This window comes from Tyto alba, unplaced genomic scaffold (genome assembly GCF_018691265.1).
Source record: "Tyto alba isolate M040663 unplaced genomic scaffold, T.alba_DEE_v4.0 Super-Scaffold_45, whole genome shotgun sequence".
Taxonomy (NCBI): Eukaryota; Metazoa; Chordata; class Aves; order Strigiformes; family Tytonidae; genus Tyto; species Tyto alba.
In genome coordinates this window covers 1,592,159-1,616,509 of record NW_024881321.1, presented here as the reverse complement: position 1 = coordinate 1,616,509, position 24,351 = coordinate 1,592,159, and the positions used below count along the sequence as shown (strand labels likewise).

General features: G+C 44.7%; 1 protein-coding gene across 2 annotated transcripts in view; it reads left to right on the top strand.

Annotated features, from left to right (window-relative positions):
* Positions 1-2,600: 2,600 nt before the first annotated feature.
* Positions 2,601-24,351, top strand: part of WDFY2 (WD repeat and FYVE domain containing 2) — a 69,902-nt gene continuing 48,151 nt past the window's right edge. For both annotated transcript variants that reach the window (XR_006166789.1, XM_042806082.1), the window contains exon 1: positions 2,601-2,858. Coding sequence is in view for 1 of the 2 variants with exons in the window: in XM_042806082.1 (XP_042662016.1) it covers positions 2,722-2,858 (137 nt within the window). In the remaining variant the exon portion in view is untranslated. The remainder of the gene's footprint in view (positions 2,859-24,351) is intronic.

Sequence of the window (24,351 nt, the reverse complement as noted above, 5' to 3'; positions counted from 1 at the left end):
CAATGCCTCTTCCACTATTACGACAACATTCTTTTAGCCTGTTGGGTGCAATGCATGAGGAAGCTCCAGGTTCCTGTTTCACTTTGAAATCTTTCTGTTTCTTCTCTGTTTGCCTTCCTCCCCTCCCCAGTTTTCCAGGCATTACTTTTTCTTCCCTCAGTCATAGCAAAACTGATTTTGTGTGCAGTAATTTCTCAACCATATTTCCCCATCTTACAAGGGAGAGTGGAGAATCGACCCCAAGTTTGGACAGCTGGTAAAGTGATGTACTAGACCTCAGGACACCTGGTATTCACGTGCCTTCCCAGGTCTCGTAGAGCAAGTCACCATGACAGATAAGCTTTAAAACATGCCCTTAAGATTCCTATCTTGACTGGCCACCAGACCCTTTCTTGCATTGTGTCATCTTTTTTTTTTTTTTACTATTTCCAAAGATCAAACCTTTACATAAAGTATAAACTTTATTTCAGCATATTATTGTTTGGCTTTGGTCCAAAATACATGCCAGCCTTTCACTCTTTTCTCCCAAAGAGTGTCTTAAACTCTGAAGTAGTGCTGGACCTGAACCTGTTTAAGGATATAGGAGAGACAAGTTTAATAGGGACATGTAGTATGTCTCAATAGACAAATGAAGAAAGTCCAGCTAATTTGGGGGATATATTAGATCTACTTCCAGTCATGTCAACCACACCTTTGCCTATCAAGACACTTATTTTCTCCATTACTTGCTTCTTTAAAGGCCTGTTGGGCAAAAACTATTCTGGGTCCCCCAAGAGCCTGCAGCCTGTTGTCTCCAGCATACTCTCAGCCCCTGTTTATCTGTCAGCACTGCACAGTGCTCAGTCTTGAATGCAAACGACTTCAAAGACAGCAGACCTTGCCAGACTTCAGTTTTAAAAGACATTTTTAGATACACATCCATTCTGAAAACTATCAAGTGTAGTGACATCTTCAAAGAATATCTCACACATCTCGTCAAGTAGCGAGACAAGCATTTCTATTTGTAGGTCTAGTCTAGGACTGCAGGATCATCCACAGCGGTAAGAGCATTGGTCTTTGCCTCTTTGGCAGTAGTGCCATTCTAAGAATTGTGAAAAAGGGATGCTATCTAATTCAATCACACATTCTCTGGGAAATAGTTTGAGACTGCAGATTAATTTCCCATAAGCCATTATACAGCCATCAGCTCTTGCTGACTGGACCTTTCCCTCCACAGTACACTTGTGAAACTCAAACAGTTTAGTCAAGTAAAGCTTAAATGTCTTGCTGTGGGCCTGCAGATACTGCTTGTTTGTTTAGCATAACACAGATTACTAAACATTGTGAAAATTTAGTTTCTGCCCCAAATAATTCACTATATCTTTTCTCTTGCCTGTATCTACTACACAGGCAACATAAGCGCCAAGCTGGCAACCAGAATTTGTTCTGTTGCTGGCTCTGCTGTATGTTACTCCCAGGAAAAAAAAAAAAAAAAAGCAAACTTCTGATCTTTGAGTTTTTCACACCTAAACTCTTACAAGTTTCCTCAGTTTTTCTGCTGATGGGCAGGAGCACTGTACCTTTCTTCAGGGAGAACTGCTTCTCGTTGGCTTAGTGTGGGTAAATTTAAAGTTACAGCTGAAATAACGCTTTCCAATCTGCTGACGACTTCTGCGATGTAGGACAACAGTTCAGACACTGAGCATGATTTTCCAGAATCTTTTGAGACAGATTATGAAAGTTTGGCATATACCACGGGAGGAAGTGCTTTTTCACTGGCTTTAGCACAGAGCTTTGGGTAAGCTATCTGACCTTTTTGGACCTCAATGCATCCATCTGGAAAAGTGAGCGAAAAGCAGCATCTTGCCGAGAATGAGGTGCTGGAATTCTGTTGCGTTTCCATTAGGAACAAGCTGTCTTGGTGGTGAATTTCTACTGCCATGGCGCAAGCAGCCCCCACCGCTTTGCAAACCTGCTCCTACCCCGCGCAAGGCTCGTACCCACCGTTACCTCTGTCCGGGCAGGCCCCGCATTTTATTTCACCCATTTTCAACACCCAACACCGAACCTCACGTAGAAATTGTTCAATCATGTAAACGCTGCGTGGTGCGGGAATTACTACAGGAAGTTCAATACAACCAGGTCCCACTGCCTGATGTGTCAGCAGAAATCCTGCCTCTACCTTGCAGGCTGGCCTTCCGCCCCAAGTTAAACTCACATAGGAAGAAGTGATGTAAACACTGGGAAGCAGTCGCCCCCCTTTAATCTTTGCTCCCCTTTCCTTCGCGAAAGGGCTCACAGACGATATGGCTGGGGGGCGGCCTGGCCGCGCCGAGAGAGGAGCACCAGGCACTCGTGAGAAGTGCCCCCCCGAGGCTTACCCGCGCTCGGCCCGGGCAGCCCGCTGCCCCGGGAGGGCAGCCGAGGGAAGAGACGTGCGTTTAAACCACCGTCTGCCCACAGGTTTACCTTTCTCAAAGGCGCGACGCCGTGAGCAGCCGCTACGAGATGGCGGCGGGCGGCCGCCATTTTCCCCCCCTCAGGCCGCCCCGCCCCGCTCCGCCCGGCCCGGCCCGGCTCGGGGGCGGTGCCGCCGCCGCCCCCGCGTTTCTTCCCGCTTCCCGGGGAGCCCGCGGCGCCTCCCGGCTCCGGCGAGTCCCTCCTTCCCCTCGGCGGCGCCGGCCGCCTCCCCCCCGGCCGCAGCCTGCGCTCGGCGGTGCCCGCCGGCCCCCCGCGGCGCCCATGGCGGCGGAGCCTCAGCCCAAGGCGCTGACTCGCAAGCCCCTCCTGCTCAACAAAGTGGAGGGCTCGCAGGAGGTGGTGAACATGGCAGCGATAGTGCCCAAGGAGGACGGGGTCATCAGCGTCTCCGAGGACAGGTAGCGGGGAGGGGGGCGCCCGCAGGTCCTGCGGGGGCCGTGGCGCCGGTCTGTCCCTCGCCCGTGGTGGTGGGAGCGGGCAGGTCCCGCGGTGTTGGTCCGCCGCCATCATCCGGCGGACAGAACGGGTGGGTGACAGACCACCAGCCGTCGCTGGGGTGACCGTGGGTTCCGCCGCCGGGGTCCAGGCGAGTGGCCAGGGTCGCGGGTGGGTCCGGTACGGGGACAGCGCTTTCGGCAGCCGCATCGGGTCCTGGAGGGGAAGGAAGGAGCTTGGGGCAGGGGTCTCCAGCTCCGTGCCCGTCTTCTCCCCCACCGCCGTGTGGGTGAGGGCAGGGAGTAGGCTGAGGCGCTGCTGAAACTTGCAGGACTTGAGTGACTTTTCTTAACGTGGGTAAAACGGGATTTGAGATCGCCTTCGTCGCCGGAATTGCCGAGAAGGCTGCCGAGGTCTTTGACCTTGCTTAAAGATTGCTGTGGCGCTGGCTAAATCAGTGGTTTTGGTTCCCGCTCCTCCTCTCCAAACATTTCTTGGTAATTGTTTAAAAATACCATCTATCAGTGATAAGATCTTGGAGTTAAATCCCGTGTTGTAAAGCTGCCAAGGAGCAGAATGTTTTCAGGCCGTTTAGCTGGGCTGTGCGGGGTCGGAGGCTGCCCAGGGGCAGCTTTTTCTCTTCTGAAAGAGCTCGAACTTAATTCAGCCCTGCAGCTGGAGCTTCAAAACTCCATCCTGAAGGTGCCTGCCTTTAAATTAAGAGCACGTCTTTCTTGTCGAGTCCATAAATAATTATTTTAAGAGGAGTTTCTTTGCAAATTGGGCGCAGGGTGTGTAACCTGCGTCCCTAGCCATGTGGGGACATGTCCCCAAATGTTGACCAGTCTGTGAATACGTCTTGATTCTCAGAGGTTTTTTGGTGGACTGTTTCTCTCTTGGGTGCCTGTTACCCTGTTGAGTGTCTGCTTTTACGTCTCTGCTAGCTTTCTGGAAAACTGTCAGTATTCCTTTCATCTTTTCTTTGTCCTCGCTGTGAGTTACTTTTGAGCAAGCTGTCAAATACGTGTAAATTTAAGATCATTTCAGTTCATATGAGCTGTGCTTTCCAAGTAAACTCTCATGCCTCGTAGCAAGGGCAGCTGAGCTACTTAAAACAAGTACGCCGTAAAAGGGACTTTAAGCAGTTTTACATTGCCAGGATTTAATTTTCTCTACATCTTTTACATATCTGTTGTGAAGCTGAGTAAAGCTTGAGTGTGTTTCACTCACTGTAGCTTGTTAGACTTACTCAGCCAATTCTTTGTAGCTGTAAGAAAGTATTCCTGAAATTCATTTGCTCTTGTATATGTCTGTCTTAGTCTCTGCTTCTCCCCCCACCTTGGAAAGAATAAGTAGCCTCTGCTGTTTTAGCAGGTATGAATTATTGAGAATAGGTTGGTGCTCCAAGTTAATATTTCTCTGTAGAGAAAGGGATTGGTGAGAGATCTTTGTTTCACTAATAATCAAGATGCCAGGTTCAAGAAACCAACAGTGAAGCAGAAGCCAGGAGGTTCCCACGAAGAAACTGCTAGTTCATGAGCACCACCCTCTCCCTTCCCATCCCAGAGCAACCCCCTGGTGTGAGTCACTTGGGTCCTACTTACTGATGAAACCGGTAAAGAAATCTGCTGTTAGAAGTGCTGGTAAATGTCTAAAGCCTTGCTGGTAATACAGGATAGCTCTATGGACATTGAAATATTGTAGTAAGTCTGGAGGTTCCCAGGTTATTTTCTGCTTAAAAGCACTAACCAGGTAATTTGCCTCCTTGTGGAGCTGGTTTGTGGTGTCTTGGGGATGCTATAAGCTATGATCGTGCCTTTTATTTCTTTAGGCATGAAAACATTGATTGATGGGTTTTTTTTTTCTTTCATTTTCCATCAGCATTAGCATTTTTATTGTAATTAAAAGGTTCAGAGTATAAACTTGGAAGGAACGGCAGGTGAGAGTCAAACTTGGAGGTTTCAGGTTACTTGGGATGGAAGTGTAGTTCATCAGACTCTCAGTACCCGTGGCTCATGGTTAGGCTTGTGAATATCCTTGTTGGTACCTTTTCTTGTTCAGACCTAGTTTCTAGTGCTAACGTTGACGTGGTTGTTTAATGGTCTTGGAATGTGGAGGGTTTTTAGAGATTCCTGGAAGCTGCGAAGGACAGTTATGGAGAGGTTATTTGTTTCTTGTTAGTCAAATAAGTGAGTTTTGGCTGCATTTACCAGCCTGTGATATGTACTGCTCCTATGAGAGAAACGTTCTGAAACTTGGGCAGAGAACTTCTGCTGGAACAACTTGTCATCTCCAGTGCTTGCTTCGGGCTGGGGAAGGATGGTCCTCTGGAGACAGAGGAGAGAATTCTCTGTTGGTTAACTGTCTAATGGCTGAACATATCACTGCTGAAATTGCTAGTAGTCTTAACATACAAAACCACCAGGTACCGCTTGAAAGGTTTTCTTTAGTGCGTGGTGTGGCTCTATACCCGTAAACCCTTCAAAGCAGGAGCTCAGTCTCTAGTCTCTACCAGTTGTTTTATCTGGTTTTAAAAGACACGGAAGTGGTTTTAGCTATATCTTGCAGACATAGTTATGCATTATGTAGCCTCAAATTTTGTTGTATTTATAGCACACCCATGCACATATTAAAAAAAAAATTAAACTAAGTGTGGGCATTCCTCAAAGAATAGCGTAGAGAGGGAAGGAATAAATTTCAGGAGGGGGTCACATACTTAACTAGATTATCTAAACTTTACATAATCTGCAAGGTTGGAGTTTCGTTTCAGTGTGCATCACCTATATGCTCTACATATTTTATTTCCCTCCGAGGAAAAGGGATACAGCTGTCTAGGCAGGTGAGAGTTAAAGGAGTGGCAGCATTTGTTATCCAAGAATGTATAAATCTGATGCAGGGGGGATATAAGAAAGAAATTATTAGCCTTTGTCCACGTTCTTTCACCTGCCAGCAAACAGTTGGAACTAACAGACACATACAGCCAAACATGTAGAGTCTTGAGTGGTCCGTAGCATTGAATGCTGTAGGTGCTACATGTGAAGATAAAGTGGGATTTTTCTAATATGCACAGATGGCCTTTAGTTGTCATCAGCTTTCAGTGTGTTACAAGCATGGGCTACCATTTCAAAACTGCTGAGTGTCCTCGTCTTTTGTTGCCTTCAGAGGGAGATGTGGGTGTTGGGCGCGTCTGAAAAGTAGGTCACTGGCATGTCAAGTTCAGACATCCCTAACTCTGTGCTCCCGAGGAGATTGAGTGTCATTAATCTTACCTGAGCATGGGGATATGGTGGGAGAAGCGCACTGACTCACCCAGCTTTCAGTGCAAGCAGTTCTGCTTGGCGTTGGCATACTTCTGTGTTTCTCAAGAGCTTGCCAGGGATGGGAGTGCTAATTCAGCTGGGTCCCTGATGCACTGGTCGTGTGTCACTGTGCAAGACTGGCAGGAGGGGGGCTAGGTGTCATCATGGTAAGCCTGCTCTTTGCCACTAGCCATCTTTTCTTCACCTACAGTATAGCTAGTGGAAAAAAATCTTAGATCTGTGCTGGTGTAGGCAACTTTCCTGATAACTATGAATTCTGGTCTGTGCCTTCTTTTGGGTGGCAGTTCTGTGCTCACTTCCACGCTACAGACCTTGGAAGTGTAGGTGTTGCAGTCAAGAACTGTACTCCTTAGAGTCTTCAGGGGAGGTAAAAGCTTTCCTAGTCAACTGAAAATTATCAAAATCCTTTATTTTTTAAAAAACAGGCATTCTAGTCCCCTAGACAGTGACAAAACCTAGAAGAAAAATATTTATGCCATAGGGGTTTTTTATTTTTTATTTTTAAATTAAGGGAACAGAGACCTTTATCTTCTCTTCTACCTTGTGTCATCTTAAGTTCCTTTTGAATTGTCTTAGATTCTTTTTATGGATCACTGTATAAACAGTGACCCCAGACTGTTTGTCATGCACATTCCTATTAGTGCCTTCATCTCACCTAGAGAAGCCTACAGAGCTTGTATTGCTAGGTTTGGTTTACAGTTTGAGGTTTTTAACTGCAGGTACGTACTGAAGAGATTTTAAAAAGCGGATGTGCACTTAAGCAGTTGTCCAAGTCTTGTCTTCTGGGTATGCTAACTAGCAGTTTCTTTAGGGAGTACAAAAAAACGAATGACCTTGTATAGATGAGCAGAAAAAAATCTGCTCAATCACTAAACTAACGGTGAACTAGGAATGCGAATGTGCATATGTGACAAGAAATGTGGAGGTTTTCTCTGGTGTCCTGTTGACGTGCTTTCCAGCATGGAGAAGTGTTATCTTTTCATCCTTAAATATATCAAAAGCAGCCTTTTGCTCCTTGTGGTTTTCTTGTCCAGATCCAGGGCATAAAGCACATAGCATTATAGTTTATGACTGTGAAATACCTCTAATGAAAAGGTGGGATTCTGCACGCAGTGCTGCATCTAGGCAGGACACAAAGAACCGCAGTCCCTGGGTAACTTCTCTGGGCTTTTCTTCTCCTGTTGTGGAGTGCTCCAAAGAGATTGCTTTGCCCAGCAGCGTGGTTGCAATACAGGTCTGTCTCATCTTAGCGCAGGGTTATGTCACTGATGGCTGCTCTGTTTTGTATGTGGCTGTTGGTTCGCAGCAGAAGTGTAGGCGGTGTGAGAAATAATTTTGATGCTAACTGCTTGTGTCTGTTTATTGGTCTAAGCCTGTAGGTTTCACACCCAGGTTATTGCCGCGTGAGCAGTAGTTCAAGCAGTGTAGAAGGTGTTGATGCTCTTCACAGGTGTAAAAAGACTTGTCCCTGCCTGGGGGTTCTTTAAGTTTTGATAAAAACATCCGTCACTGATAAAATTGTTGAGAAGATGTGAAGGAACTCTACACAAGCGGTGCAAAGGTTCATAAGAGACCTATTGCTGTAGATGCAACTTGTTTGGTCTGAATTTTTTTTAAATTAATTGGATGTGTTGCAACTCGATGACTGTGTTTGGAATAAAGTTCAGGGTGGAGGCTAGTGCTGGCTGTTTGAGTGAAAGAAGTGGATGCTGGCAAGAGGCTTAAGAGAAGACAGGAGGTCCAAAAGCTCTTGGAATCAGAAATTGTTGCAGATGTTGAAAAGTAACTGTTCCTGATTTGACTAACGTGTACTCTGTTGAGATGCCAAAATCCTGGGACTAGCACACAAAGTGTTTTGCTGAGTACTTGCTGGGGGTGAGAAACTATACTTAGTAACTTGTGGGAGACCTTGCGATGTTTTGTTTGTTTGTTGTTTGTGGGGTTTTTTTAACCTCAGGAGATAACTTGAAGTTTGACAGAGCTTGTATACCCCTTGTTTTCTTCCCTGAGTACTTAGTATCAGTTAAAGATTTAAAGCACAAGCATTTAGTCTTGTCTTTCTGATTTGAACTATCCTGCAGATTCTGGCTCACGTAGGTCAATGCACAAATTGGTGCAACTCCTGCCGTTGTATTAAGTTCATGGCTTAACTGCCAAGGTGACAGCTGCAAACCTGTGATGAGATGTGACTTGGACCACAACTTGTACAGACCCAGCTTCAGCAGCTCAATTAGGCATCAAAAATAGAGTGGAACATTAGGTGCATGAGCATTTAGCATCAGAGATGCAGTGGTTTTTTACTTGCCTCTCTGTTTTAGAGATTATTCTTTATATAAAAGGTATAGTGTCTTATCTTACAAGCTTTATTTGGAATACGGAGAGCTGCTTAATACACATTCATTTTTCCTTATGGTAGCCTCTTTTTCTCAGTTGCTGAACAATGCTCTCGAGTTGTAGCAAGTTTTAAGATGGTGCATCTGCCTCCTATAATAACCAGTTCTCATTTTTCTTCTTGTCTTCCCTGTCCCCATCTTAATTTCACTGGCATCTGCTTACACAGAGACTGGATCTCTCATCAGCATGTCTCATGTTTGTCAGGCTTGGTGACCTTCCCCTGCAGTCTCTCCAGTTCTGCAGCTGAACAATGCTCCTCGCCAAGAGGCGACTGCACAATGCCACCTCTGTGTGTGCCCCACGGCTCTTGAAAGAAAAACAAATGCTGGTTATGGAGTATGTGCAGTACAGAGCCGACATATAACTAAAAACGTGCTGTTACAGGAAGCTTGTTGTTTTTGTTTTTGTTTTTTAAAGCTAAAGATGGCTAGAGAAAGCAGCGATGCTGCAACATTAAATGGCTGCGATACCTTAAAATAAAGGAATTGCAACAATTTGGAAGCTGCCAGGCTAGTTGAGTAAGGCTGGGCCTTTCATTGAGGGTCACTTAGTGGAACCAAAGGTCTTAAATAGCATGTGAAGTTGTGGCACGATAGAAATGTGTCAGTAGCTACCTTATAGGGTTTTGGCTACTGAGACAGACTCGTTTTTTCTTGCCCTCTCTCCAGCTGCACTGTTCCCTGCATGGTATCTGCAGACAGTGATCCGTGCACAGGTTTCCCAGCAACATCTTTCAGTCATATGATAATACATGCAAAGAACTGCTTGGAAGTGGCACAAGTTTTTTGTAAAATGTTGTTTGTAACAGTCTTCAGAGAAGTCAGAATACACTTGGCAGCTCAGAGGACAAATGGAAAGGAGAGAATGGGAGGGCATAATGCAGGCGCACACGCATTTCTGTGCTTGGAGCTCTAAAAGCTTCGTAAATGATGCTCAATGCCCTAAGGAGAGCAACTGGCTTTTGCACAAGTATCTGCTGTGCATCACTGTCGTTCTGTGCCCCGTAACCTCTTGGATGTTGGAAGGCCATTCGCATGAAAGCGCTTCAGAAGCTGTGTTTAATCGCCTTACCCGCAGCGCTTCCATCGCTGTCAAATGTGAGTGGTTTTATGTAAAGCTCTGCCAGTGTCTGCGTGCGTGTGCCCCGGGATTTGATGAGAATGGCAGCAGTCCCTAGCGTGGCCTGTTGCAAAGACAGGAGCACAAAAAAAAAAACCCTCCCCAGGCTGTTTCCCTTCTTCAGGTAGCGTGAGGGAGTGATGGGTGCAGCCGTGGAGCTGCGGGAGGTGGCAGGCTGGCGTGGGAGGGAGTGGGAGCGGTGGCTGTGGGGTGCTGAGGATAGCCACGTGCAGTGGGATGCTTCGTGGTCAGCAGAGCCTTGTCCTGCATGGGTGGTTTTAGGGAAGAGAAAAATCGAACTTCCTCTTTTTTTACTTTTTGTGAGGTAAAGTACGAAGTGCCGTAAATGGGAAAGCTCTAAAACATTCACACAGGAATGGCAAGTGCCCTAGCAAATAGGTTGGGTGAGTGGCTGGAGCAAGCCTGGAGAAGAAAAAGGACAATTCCACGAAAGGAAAAGCAGGAGGGGGCAAGTTTACTAGGTAGCCCTTCAGGGAGGAAGCTTTACAGAATCACAAAACCATATGCATTTCTCGGGGTTCTTCAAATGTCACAGTCTGTGTGCCTGATGGCTTGAAACGGCACATAAATAACAGTCAAAATGGATATTCGGCTATCAGAAAGCAGGTAGTAAAGACTGCGCTTGAAATTTTAGATGGACAAAGCACAACCTTTGTCTGCATGAGAGGGAGAATGGTTGTGGAGGCTGGGTTAAAAAAAAAAGTGGTGTTTTAATTTTTCTCTTAGTCAGGCTGCAGGAAATAGCGTTGTGTAACTAACCTTGGCCAGACTTTGAACATATGGGCTTTGCTTGTCGTACCATGTGTATTCACCACTTAAATTAAGTTTTTCAGGGAACTCTTCAAGTTTTGAGCACTGAATCAAAGGCGATGCCAAAGCATAGTTCTGGGTAGAAGAGCACTTCTGTTCCACTGCCAAGTTTGCTGAGAAGTTTGATTTAACGTTGTCTTTTATTCTCCAAATCCTGTATCGTTCCCTCTTACTGTGAGGTAAAAGATCAATGTTCTTAGCAGGTTTTTTGACATAACAGTAGTGATTGATCAGCCCCAGAAGGCAATGCTTTTGACCTTTACAAGTCTGTAATCGTGGTTTCCTTAGGAGTTGAGTCCCATGGAGAGAAGTCTGAGAAAAGGCTGTCCTAATGTGAATTGGCCTATTTTGCCACCAGAGTGAATTATCTGGATTCAAATCATCTGGATTCAGGTGACAGAGCAAATACAGTGTACTGTCGTGAAGGGATATGGAGAGAAAAGATCCTTGCCTGTGTTTAGAACATGACAGATAACGAGATTTTGCACCTCCAGCAGTGAGTGCAAATTTGATAAATTTATCTTAAGCTTCAAATTCACTTAGAATAACAAATAAAGGCTTAATTGTATTCTTAAGCAGGTGGTGCATCTGCCTGGCGGAGTACTTTAGGGTATTAAGTAAGCAGCTTTTTTTTTTTTTCTTTTTAAAGCTTTAGTACGGTCTAATAATGAGTTGGTGCTAAATCTTTTAGTTTAGCTTAAAAGGTAATAAGGTATAGTAAAACCGTAATTACATTTACATAAGCTAATGCATGCTAGAGGATGGGAGATGAGATAGGGTTCTGGTGTTGGTTCAGAGCATTGGTACGTGTCCTCCTGGTACAGTGGTTTCAAGGTTTGGATCTGTAGGTACCGACAGTCTCCAAGTTCCATGCTGTTTAGCTTATCTGTGGCTTGGAATAAAAAACATATAGTCGGTGACTGAAAGAGGAAATCTGTTAGGTTTCTTGTGAAGCAAGATAAGATGGAGCAGGAGGGCACTGAGAATTAGTCTGTTCTGATGCTTTCCTCCTTGTTGCTGTTTAGCATTTCTGAAGCAGTACAGCAGAGCTTATCTTACAGATGTCTCTTCTGATTTTGATGCTTCTCCAAGAACATCTACACTGAGGTTTCTTTCCTTGCAGATGTGAGCTGACACTGCAAGGCCAAATGTTGAACTCAGTATTCTGTAAGACATTTGTCTATATGCGTGTTTCTAGGCGAATTTATTACAGAAAGATCCAGAAAGGATTGCCTTTTGATTTAATACAATTGCCCTTTATCTCAGAAAACCATGTAATGCAATCCCTTTTAATAGACAGGTCCTTATTACGTATTTTGCCCCCTTCATGTGTGTTGGAAACTTTAGGATTCTGTGCCATGAAACTGGAAATGACTGCTTACATTTTATTTGTGACTAGTTTGCACTCACTTTGCTTACCTGTTGAGCTATCCTAATTGACATATTTTTTTCTCGATCCTTAGTGTTATTAAGCTCTATCTTCTCGTTCCCATACTTCATCCCCGTTTCCCCCTTTGATACAGAGAAATTCTGTCCCCAGCCTCAGCTCTGTGTTTTGCTAGAACAAATGTGAGCTATGGAGTCATCCGACGAGTGGTTCAAACTGACACTGTGAAGGCCTCATGTTTTGCAGCGCCATGTGCGTGGGATAGAGTGAAAGTAGAATTTCTGAGGAAACGCTTTCTGGTTTGATGGCAAAGACCTAGCCTGTGGTCCAGCCTAGCTCCTACTGCCTGCAGGATTGACTAAAGGCAGCTGTGGCATGCTGCTGGCAGGGGAGGTTCTCTACACGGTGTCTCGGCTGGACTTAAGAATCATGCCTTTGCTTCACTGGCTGTTTCAGCAGCATCGCTAGCAGTAAGCTGTTGTCAAAAGCTGATTGCACTTCTGCAGTTACTGAAAGCTCATGCCCGTGCGGTTCTGCAACACGAGGCACCCAGCCCTTGTGCCTGCTCTTGTCCTCTTGGTCCCGTTGCTCTGAGCTCCTGTGGCACAGCAGCCCGTGGTCGGGCAGCAGCCTCAGCGTAGCCGCCCAGGGGCTTGAGGGGAGGTGAAAGGGCCTTTGCTCTCCAGCCCAGCATTTGGCCTCTAGAGATGAATGATCTCTGTGCTTTCCATATGTCATGGTAACGATTTACTGTAGCACAGGCAGAAGCAGATACTGATTAAAAACTAGACGTCAAAGTAATGCAGTAGTACTAACATGGGGAAGAGGGGACTGAAGCCAGATCAACGGTAACTGTGCTGAGGGAGGAGGCTGAGAAGATAATGTATCTGTCAAGTCAAAATCAACACCTTTGGCTTTATCGTACCCTAGGCCTGGACTAAAGTTATTTAATGACTGAAATTAAGGAGTTGGTACTTTGCCACAGTGAAATGATGCACTTTATTCTGTTCTGCTGATCCCTGTTTTATGTCCCATTCAGTCAGAATAAGTATAATTAAGCTCCAACAGTGCATGTTGGGTCTACCAGAGCCTTGCCTGGGCCATTCTGCAAGGCTTTTAGTGCTGTCTGATGAGCAAAAACCTGTCTGATATTATCTCATGTTTTCTAGGTTGTGTTGCATCTGAAGTCAGGAGTATTGGGAGTTGTTTGTGATTGCTTTAGTTGCCATTGCTGGTTAAGAGTGGATGTATGCTGGATTTCTTCAGGCAGGAGGAAGCAGCTAGCTTAAGAGTATTAACTGGAAAGGGTGGTAGACCACTGTGCTTGGCCCAGTGTGCTGTGTAGCAAGGGTTGGTTATATAATGTGAAGGCACTGATCCATTTCCAAAGAAGAGCCCGGCCTCTTCCCTTCAGGAAATGAGTTAGACTTCATAAACAAATCTCTTCTTGCTAACTTCAGCAACTGCCAGTACATAAGTGGGAGTAGATGAATCTATCATCATGCTTTCAAAATATCAACTGGTAGATGAACCTGCAGGACTTCCAGCAGGGACGTTAGCTCAGACCCATACAAACGCTTAATTGAACAGTTCACGTTCTGATTCCTGTTATTGCTAGGTTCATCAGTAGCCAAAAAGCAAAAGCACATGAAATTTTGAAGGGCTTGCTGTGGTGCTTAGAGTCCTGTGGCAGCCTGAGCTGCGAAGCCCTGGTGGATGGGGAGCCCTGGTGAGTGTGAGGGGCTGGGAGAGCCACGCTCCCCGCGCTGCTGCAGGCTGCGGACGTTGCTCTGGGGGACATTTGGCACTTCTGCTGTTTGGCAATTCACCTCTCCCTTTGTAGACTCTTTATGGTTGCTGGTATTGTTGGGGGGCACATGACCAGCGGGGAAGGTAGGAAATCCCACAGTAGCTTTACCACTAATTCAGTTCCAAAGCGTTGGGTTTGGAGGGTAAGATTAAAAGCAAGGGGAGGGGGTTTTTGTTAAACAATAAACGCTATAAATGCCGCCGGTCGTGGTCCTTACATTTCCAGCGGTTAACTTTTCCTCAAATACGGTGGCTAACCTGTATTAGGTACCAGAGAAAGCAGTGGGGAAAGGGAGTTAGGAATGTACTGATTGTTTTAAAAAAAATTTACGTGCTGTAGTGGCTGAAAATGCATGAACTATGAGAGCTCCTCTGTGATTTAGGGCGCTTTTGCTCCTCATTTTCCTCCTCCCCAGTAGGATCTGTGGTAGATAAGAGAGAAGCTTGGTGAGGATTTCCTTAATAAGTTTTCATTAGCAGGAAACCAAGCCAAGAAGTCTCTATCCCCAATTAGTTTCATCCACAACATCCTTTTGGTCACATCTTACATTCATCCTTCTAAAAATCTGATGATTTAAAAAAACTCTTTTTTGAGGAATCGGGAGTGAACATCTTCGTCGTTTTTTTATGAGGTGTGAACACGTCTGAATGAATGGTCCAAGGGCTGCAAATGTTGAGGTCACCAGCAGGAAGCTTGGATAAACCTCACAAATGGCTTGGTCTGCCTCGGTCAGTGTCTCCCACGATCTTAGCTTTGCTCTAAAACTGAGCTTGTGTTCACATGCACTTTTTGACACGAACAGAATTTTTTACATGGTTTAAAGAGCCAGATTCTTTTAGAAACAAGTGTAACTGTTACTCAGCTTTTAATCTCAAAACCTGGACTATTAACTACGTAGGCAAGTGTTTTGTGTGCAAAGTGATATGGGAGAAGTAGATAAATAACCATTTTGACAAAAATTCTGGATGTCGGGAATGCAAATGATGTGGGCAATTGCTGAGTGATCTGTGTTGAAGTGTTTTACATGTGGATTAGAAAGTGCAAACAGTGGATTCAAAAAACGGTGTGTGACACCTCAGCCTCAATGGTATTTTTCCAGAAATAAATGATACTGCCTGTGTTTGCAGGCAGGCTCCTAATTTGTAAGCCAGCCGTTGTGAACGCTGAAGCATTATCCTGGCAATGGTCCTATTTTTGTTTTGAGTTTGATTTCCCTTTGTTGCTGTGTATGATGACTCTTAAGCCAGAAATTGCTGTTTATTCTGTTGCTGGCCGGTGCCTTGACTCTGACCTCAGGCTAATAAAAACGATGGAGGGAAAGTGGGAAAATATGGACCACCTTGAGATATTACTGTGGTGTACAATATAACAAGAAACGAGAATTCTTGTCAGCGGAGAGAGCAAACCTCTTGTTCTGATTTTCCAATTCTTCTAAACAAGCCCACTATTGCACAGGGTGGTGTATGTAGGATAGACTTCAGCAGGACCAATAAATATCATTTCATGTTTCAATGTCTGCATGAACCAGCTGGGAGAAAGGGGCAGCTGAAGCCGGGGCCAGTTGCTGTAATGCCTGTATTTTTAATAAATTAAATAGCTCGAGGGTATATTTTCAAGCAGGGGGTTTTGGCTGGCTGTACCATGTAGTTATTTGTCCCAGGGACTGTTCTTGCCGTGGGCCAATTTGCACAGTGTCAGACAGTCCCCAGACAGGGTTTGGGAGTCGGCTTCGACCAGGGATGGATCCCAGGACACAGCGTGGATGCAGCTGCTCGTTTCTTTGCCATGTGGCCTCACTGCCAGTGGCTGGTCCCAGGCCTGTGTTATTTATTGATAATAAATTATTAATTATCAACCAAATATTAAATTAATAAATATAAACTAAATATTAATATTAATCAATAACATCAAAATATTTTTTATTTATTAGGTGTGCTTTGCATCTCCGGGGCACCCGGATCACGCGGCTGTCCCTGCTGGTGGGGTGTCAGATTGCCTACAGGGAAACTGGTTCTGAAATTTAAAAGAAAAATCAACCGACCAAGCTGCTGGCTTAAACAAGACGCAACCCTTCAGACGGGTCTTCCTGTAAACATTTCTGCCGGTTTGCGATCTGTAACAAATTGAGACCAAAAATAGTTTGAGGTTCTTAAGGCTAACTTCAACCAGATGTCCGGGGGGAGGGCAGGTTTCCCAGGGCTGCAACGCCGAGCAGAAGTGCACGTGCTGGCAGATCCCTGCGGGTGGCAGTGGGCAGGGCCCCGGGGGGCCGCAGCGAGGGCTGGAAGCCCACCGGAGCCCTGAGGTGCCGCTCACGGCCTCTGCGGCCGAGTCCTGGGGTCATCCCCCCCCGTGTTTACTTGCTTGTACCGTCAGAGACCCGAGCCTTGGGTCTGCAACCTGTGCAAGGTCACCTCCTCGCGTTCCTCAGCAGCCGTCAGGATAATTTGTCTCCGCGAGCTTTTGCTTCTGACACCCAGGGAAGTATGTTTGACTGGTTTGAGCAGAGCGCGGCTTCATCGTGTCCTGTAGGTCTGGGAGATGGGACGTGAGTTGTTCTTTCCGTGCCAGCTCGTTTCCCACTCACACTGTCCCCGGGTGGCGTGTTTCCAGTGGGCTTGGCTGGTTTCATTGCAGCCCCTCCATGGGCTGCCAGTAGAAGAGACCAGGCTTCAGTTCTGGGAAGTGGGACGGTCCCTTCACTGTTTCAGGACAAGTGGAACCTTTGGTCCTGTATTTTTGAAGTCGTAGAACAGTGCTAAGCTGTGGTAATGGCCAATCTTGAAATACAAGCCACCGACCATCTCCCACTTTTTTAACACACATACAGTCGGGTGTTAGGTGCTGAAGAGAGAATTCTTCATAGGAGAAATCCAAATGTAGAACAAAGCTTGGACAAGATCAAGGAAGTCCAGGGACCATTTGCAGGGAGGCTTTACCTAAGCTTTTCATCCCTGGAAAGACCTTCAGTCATAAAATTGACATTTCTGCTTCTTTGAGTCCCTAAAATACTTGAAATAAATTGAGCGTACAGTTGCCACAGACCTTTATCCAAGCATTGTTTTTCACCCATATATCTTTGCATGTAACCGAGGCTTCAGTAAGATCTTTGGTGTGGCTGCCAAATGACTACAGAAAACGTTAATAGGATTTGTAGGTTGTATAAAAACTTCAAGGTAGACAAAAGATAAGAAACTTTAATTTCCTGGTAAAACTGGTGATGCCACAAAGGAATCAAAAGAGGAATTGTGCTACTTCAGTAGCTTGTGAGCTTCTCTACCCGAGAAAAGCATAGGAAACTTCATGTACAATAATTAAGTTAATCTTGAAAGCACATTTGCAATAGAAAGCACTGTACACCTAGAAAGGCTTGTTCTGTAAGTACTGCATAGGTCCTTCTGCCTCGTCCAGTTTACCTGCCACTATAATGTAACTGAAGTTACAAACGTCATTGGGCCAGAGGCCTGTGAAGAGAAAGTCTGTATTCCATAGGCTTACAAAGCTTATTTTTATACAAGCTCTTTCCATTTGGATATTTGGTTGAGGATTCGCACGATATTTCTTTCAGTCCTTTATTTTTTTTCTTTTTCCTTTTTACCCACCGATGTGGGGACACTGCTGTGTCGTCCCCCCCCCCCACTAGAAAGAAATAGTAATTTGCTTTTGCTTCAATCTACAAACAAGCACTAAAATTATCCCGATGGGTTTCATCCTGTTCCGGTGTCACTTGAGAGTTTTGCTGCTGACCTCACTGTGAGCAGAATCAGAGGAGAGCTTCGGAAGCGGGGCCGGTACTTGCGTTACCGGAGGAGTGTGCCTACAGCTGCCGTGGGAGGCAGGAGGGTGGTAGGCATCCCTGGGCACTCACTGCCACGGCGATTAGGATGAGGCAGTGGTGGGCTCAGAAAACAGATGCTGAATGTAGAATCGCTGTTGTGACACCGGCACGGTGCGTTTTCCTTCTGCTCCTAAGCCTGACCCAAGCTGCTCTGTGTCTTGGAGCCAGGCTTTCCAGTGGTGAGGAGCATTGGGCTTTGCTCGCCTCTCACATTATTGTGCTCCTCCTGGACTGTGAGGGAATGGATATATTCAAGTTTGGCTTTCTTGCGTGGAGTGTCTTGTTGTAGGAGCCTTTTGTATTTGCTCCTTTTCTCTGAAAAGTTTCTTGTTTGGTTTTTAATACCACTTTAACTGTTCTTGGGATGGTTGAGCTGAATTTATCCTCTGATACTGAGGAAATTGTGTCAGGTTATTTTAGCCCAGCCCTAAAATGTTATAAGATTATGATCGCCTTTTTAAGGTCCAAGATCAGAGGATCAAGGAAGCAACAAAATTTCCTTAGAATCATATGTCTTTGGAAGACCCAGGACATAAGGGTTTTACAACAGCGTTTATAGCGTTTTTTTCTACCAAATCTGCTGCGTTTGCTGTACCAAAAGATTGCACTTTCTTACTTTGAACACAAATAGAAATTCTGCTTCACCTCCATGGCATAAAATCTTGTGGAAACAATTTTAACCAGGTACTAAGAGAAGAGCTGATTTGGAGTCAAAGAAACTAAAATTATGAATAGCTATCAATTATGCAGAAGTCACATAAAATAAACAGAACAAGATGTCTAACTTGGCTCCCCTTCCTCCTATGAAACTAAGTTGAAATTGTTTCCTGAAATCACAGATCAGAATGACACTGGTGGTGCAATTTGGCAACGTGTTATGGTTATGTATTATCTGAAAAAATTAGGCAATTGGAGGGGGGTAAAAAAAAAAAAAAGATCCAATTGCTGAAGCTGAAAGTTGAAGTGGAATGTTTCTTTGTAGAGGGAGAGAATGGGGAAAATGTGTGATTATCCATCCGGCCTTGCAGAGAAGTTCAATTCTTGTTCAACTGGTGTGTATCCAGTCTTCGTGCTGTGTAAAAATGTAACTGCTACGTCTTTGATGAGTTTGTGTAGTGGTGAGTTGCTGTTCTAAGAACTTGGCAGGTACAGGTGACTTCTGAGTCTCCTGGGGAGAAAATGGACAAGCTAACGTCCATTCTACCAGGGGACCTAGCATCAACTGTTTATTGAATTTTCCTTTCTCGCCCCCTTCTCGTGTTTGAGATGAGATTCTGGGGAGGGTGGTGTCAATCCTCTCGTGCTCAGGAGATCGTACAACCTGCCTTGTCTTCCTCATTGAGTCCTTCAACAGCGGCGCTGTTACGGAGTAAAAGTGGGTGTGATAAGGCAAGAGTTTGGGATCCAGGTGCTTACTCAGACCTATCCTGGACTGCAGGAGTGGGAGCGATGCTCCCTGACCTGTGCACTCACCGCAGACCCACTGGGGTTTGCCATTACTGTCCTTAAGTTCTCTTGTGGATCTGGGTCATGGCACTGCTTTCTCAACCTGTCTGGGATTCGTTTAGAAGCATCTCAAAACACATGGTTTTTATTTTTTGACTAATACTAATATTTTTGTAACTATTTTCTGAACAAGACCAAGTTTGATTCTGTGTGTTTGTTTATTCAAAAACTAAGTTGCTTTGAACAAAAAAATGTTTTATTCTTGAGATCCAGTAGTAACTTGATTTGAGGTGGGGAAGAAATGGGAGTAGGAACTTGCTAAGAGCTGGTGCTGAGACTTGAAACTTCCCATGAGCACTGCAGAGGAAGCCAACTGAAGCGCAACTTTCGCCCTGAAAAAAAGCACAGTGAGAATGTTTTTTTTCAAGTACAAGTTTTGCAGTATGCAGTTGGGAAAAGATCACTTGAAGTTGAATTCAGATAGTCTGTGTTGGTCATGACTTCCTTTTTCAAACCATTGTTTATTTTCCTTTATGCTTATTTTGCAGTGGTAGATAATGACTCTTTGTTTGTCTTAAATGCCAAAAAAAAAAATAATATATATATATATATATATATCCTGTCTGTTAAGAGAAAACTGATGCAGTCTAATGGATTTAGTGTCCCAAGTAGCAAAGCAAGAACTTTGTATCTGTAAGGTACTGAGGTTAAGTGCAAGTGCAGTATCTGGAGAAGCCTTAATGTGAGAAATACTTTCCATTGTACATATTTGGAGGTTACATGCAGGGAAATGCTCAGTTGTTGAGTGCAGCTGGAAGAGTTTTCATTACCATGTCTGTCACCAGCTGGCTGCTTCATAAACCTAATGTGTGGAGCTGGACTTTTCCCTTCCTTCTGGTGACCTCAGGCCCAGAGCTGCCTTGATACCACAGTAATTGGGGTGCAGGAAGAGTTCTTGGGGTTTGAAGGGTTTGTCTTCAGCCTGTTACTTCCATTTGGATAGATCTATTATTACCAAAACCCTATGCTGCTTCAGTTGTCTCTACTGAACCAGATGCTCACTGCAATTCTTTCCGTAGGCTTTGTATCGTTTGTACTTTATAATCTGTTCCCTACTGCTTATTCTTCCCGTTCATGTCTTACCTCTAACACAACTCCTCTCAACTCACTCTCTCCATTCTTCACCTTCCTGTTTATTAATTCTTTCAGTGACCCCCTCTTATCAATTTGAAATTCAAAAAAAGGCAGGCTGTCTCCTTCCTGCATGAACTTGGAGGTGCCACATGTCCTGGTTGATGCGGAAGGCTGTTAAATACCAATATCCAGCAGTCATCTGATAGGAAAGTGAAATGGGGCAGCTTGGATCAGGGACAAACACTGGCACCAGAAATCTGGTAAAAGCCACTTTGTACATTGGTGATGTGAAAGGCCTTTGGTGTGTTTTGCTGGTTTTATCTGCCAGCTATTTATTGCCTTCTGAAAACCTGAAGTACCCACTGTATCCTTCTGTGTTCCAGCAGCTTCTTTCCCAGCAGCAGTCCGCAGTAATTCCCAGATTATTATTGAATTTCTAAAAATATTATTAAAATGCATTCAATTGGTTTGAGGAATTGAGAGACAAGGAATGCGTGATGCCTCTCAGGCAACGAGGAGTGGGCTGGGACACTACAGGCAGTAGAGAAGTGGAAATCAAATGGGAAAAGATTCTTTCCTTTGCGGTGAGGTGGATGGAATGGCAACATTTGCATTTGCCTTACTGCTTCAAAGCTACAGTCGAGTTGGTGGGGAAAGGGACAACAGCTGCTTGAGCAGGTATGTGGGCTACCTCTGCAGTGGCCTGGGGTGCACATATGCTGAAGGCTTCTTACTGCCAAGGAGAGGTGACCTTGGTAGTCTGGTACCTGCTGGTTAACGGGTGTTTCTGAAAACAGGAGGACTGGGAGATGGAGGGATTATCTGCACCTTTCCCACACACACACACACACATCTGAAGTGTATGTTCTTGCAATAGCGTGAGTATTTTTAAAAGGCCAAGTCTAGCAGGACTTGTAAATCACTGTCAGCTCTTGCTGGAGCCAAAACTCTGGGGAGAGAAATGGTGTGGTTGAAATGTGCATAAAGATGAAGGGTGCCAGAGGAGCAGACAGTGTGGGATGACTGGGAGAACTGATGGGAGTACAGAAAAATGTCTCTAAGCTTTTAAGTGCAAGATTTGAAAGCAGGCTATTGGACTGTCTTCTTGGTTTCTGTGTCTTAAGTCAGGGCTACTGGCTGGCTACGGGTAAAGCTAGGACATAGATCCTCAGCGTTCAGTGACTTCTAATTAGCATGTAGCTGCCATACTGTGAGCTTTTGTTTCCTTCTACAGAAATATTTTTCTTTCAGAATTTGATCAAACAAAACCATTAAATGCTCTGGACAAAAAAAAAAAAAAAAAAAAGGTGAGTGGGAAAAGCAAAGACAAACCTTGATCTTTCAGGCTTATGTGAGTGATGCAAGTGTTTTAAAGGTGTAGTGCCAGGGGGTAAAAGATGCATTTGTGAAATGATCTGCTTGTTGCATTTCTAAGAGCCTGTGTTAGCTTGCATTTATTGCTACTGTGCAGTGCAGATGGTGAGGATTTGTGTGTATTTCCAAAGCAACCCACTTGTTCACTGCAATGTTCAAGGTCATAATTGTTCTGGACCTTTCTTGTAAACTTCCTGTTACTGTTTATTGATATTATTTAGAGCAAGCTGTCCCGCTGATCTGTTTTAGGGGCCAGATCCTGTCTATAGGACAACTTTGTCTAATCTCTTCTCCCTCCTCCCCTCCAACTGAAATAAAAATTGACTATAAAAATTGTTACCTGCCACTGGCCTCTGAGTAAATTATTAAAATACTGCCCTACATGTGCGTTGACTCCCTCTGGATGCTCAGAGTTTGGGACATCTCTGAATTAAGTAAACTGCTTAATCTGCTGCAGATTGTTAATGATTTACATTTCTTGATAACTGCTCACAAAATGTGTATAACAATCCAAAGCTCACTGTGGATGTTTGATAGGACTCGATTCACTTGTATTAGATAGGGCATGTAGAAGTGACTTACTGGACTGTCAGGTCATTCCACCTGGATGTTTTCAGCGTGTCTCAGATACCAGAACAGGAGAGTGGGAGGAGGAACTGCTTGACACAGCAGAACACACGTGGATTTTGGAACCAAAAGAGTGTGTGCTAGTTTGTGGGAAGCGTATCTCAGGGCTTGAGGTAACTGGCCACATCATTTAAGCCTTTTTGCATAGTAGCTTAACTGTCTGCAAGGAGAGCTGTTCCTCTTCTTTCTGCCCTCCATGTCAGAAGCAATCCTGTCTGACCTGTGAATAGCTGAGCCAGAATTACAAACCTGATTTAATTTTTCAGGCAGTGCTGAGCCTGCAAGGCAGCAGGATCAAAAAGGACCCTTCCCTTATTCCCTTACCCCATCTCAGCCCATCTTTTTCCCCAACAGATGCTGTGAGCTGATTTTATGCTTTAACTAATATCGCAAGGATTTACTGGCCCAGTGGGTGGTCTCTAGCTGTCTCCTACCTTGTATTACCATTTAAAAACTGGTGTCCCCTGCCAAGGTCGGTGACAGATTTAGGCTGCTTCAATCCGCTGCCATCCTCTGCTTCCAATGGCTCTCGAATAGCCCCAAGTCATTATTTCAGACACCTTTCTTCAGACTGTCCATGACCATACTAACTAACAGTTTTCTGCTGGGAGGCAACGTCTCCGAACGAAGTGGTGTAGAACAAGCTGTGTTCATGTGCGTGAAACTCCTCTGCAAGTAACTCAGGCCACTGTGAAAACATCACTTAATTCAAAGATCAGTGACGTGTAGTTGTCTTAGTTAACACCAAGTTACTCTTTCCCAGATAGAAACCACACAAATCGTGAAATACTTTGCATCTGTTGTAATCTCCATACCTGTCAGCTCTCAGTGCTCTTTTATGTGAGTTCAAGAATTCTTACCTGTCTGAATTTTGGCAGGCTGATGCGGGAGGTTACCGAAAGCAAGCTCCCAGGTAAGGAACTTCATCTTCATTCAGGATGGGGAAAGCTGATCAGCCTTCCCCAGTGATCATGTACAGTTACTCAGTGGTTAAATTGGCAATGATGTTGAAAGCCCTTGCTTTGAAAGTATCCCTGATTTGTCTGAATATGTAAATATTGGCACCTTTATTGTGATCACCATGTCCAATAGCATGACCTAGTAAGAACTGACTATTTTTGAACTTCAGGATGTTGCCTTTGGTATTAGCTTGGAATAAGATTTAAATGTGAAGTGCTGCAAAACAGAGAAGCAGATCTTTAGAGCTGATTTTTATCTCACAACCTCAAATCTGTTTCTTCTAAGATAATACTGATACTTCCCCTGTGAATGTCAGCAGTGAGGAGCTGGAGAATGCAAGCCGAGACAGCGTCTGGCTAGGAATTGTAAAGGACTCTTCTTGTAACCCTCTAGAGAAAAGTCAGTAAAGTTAGTAACAAGGTGCCAGCAGAGGGGTTTTAATAATGTTTGATGCTTTTGCCGGGAACTGGAAGCTCTTCCTTATTACAAAGTAGAGGCTGCCTATAAGGCAACAACTAGATAAATGAACTGAGTGTGCTATAGGCTTGATTGGATTGGTGGATGGGTAGCAGTCACCTAAGCAATATACAGTTCCAGTAAGCATCTTTACAAAGCTTCACTGTAATACATTGCACCATTTACATATGTAGATAATAAGTTTTTCCATAGCTGAGGAGAGAGTTGGTCTTGTGTCCTCCCTACACGTATGTAATAGACACAGCTTTCCTGCCCTGTGGTCACAAGGAGAAAGTGTGATGTATACTGTCAAAGTTTTCCCTGGCACGTGACTGCCTCTGTCTGTTGTTCTTTATCATTTTTTTTTCCACCTCTTTTGCCAGGAACATGAGGCTCTGGGATTGCTCCTGGGAGCTGTAGCTGACGAATCCTCTGTTTCCTCCCCTACCAGTACAGACTGGGCCAGTCATCTACCCCAAATTAGCAAATAAGATGATTGGGTCTGGAGAGATGTAAAGAACTGCAAGAGAACATATTAAGGGGTTAGCAGAGTGTCACAGAGAGAATCTAGTGTTGATAAATAAACATTCTTCTCTCATCTGTATTTTGTAAGTTTTCAAATCATTTTGTAAGTTTTCAAATCAAAACCATGTCCAGCTGCTGCCAAATAAGCAAATGCTGCTAGGTTATGTATGGGGAGAAGATGGATAAAGAAATAATAATGAAGGGATGATTCAGCAGATTTGTCTGTGTCTGGGTT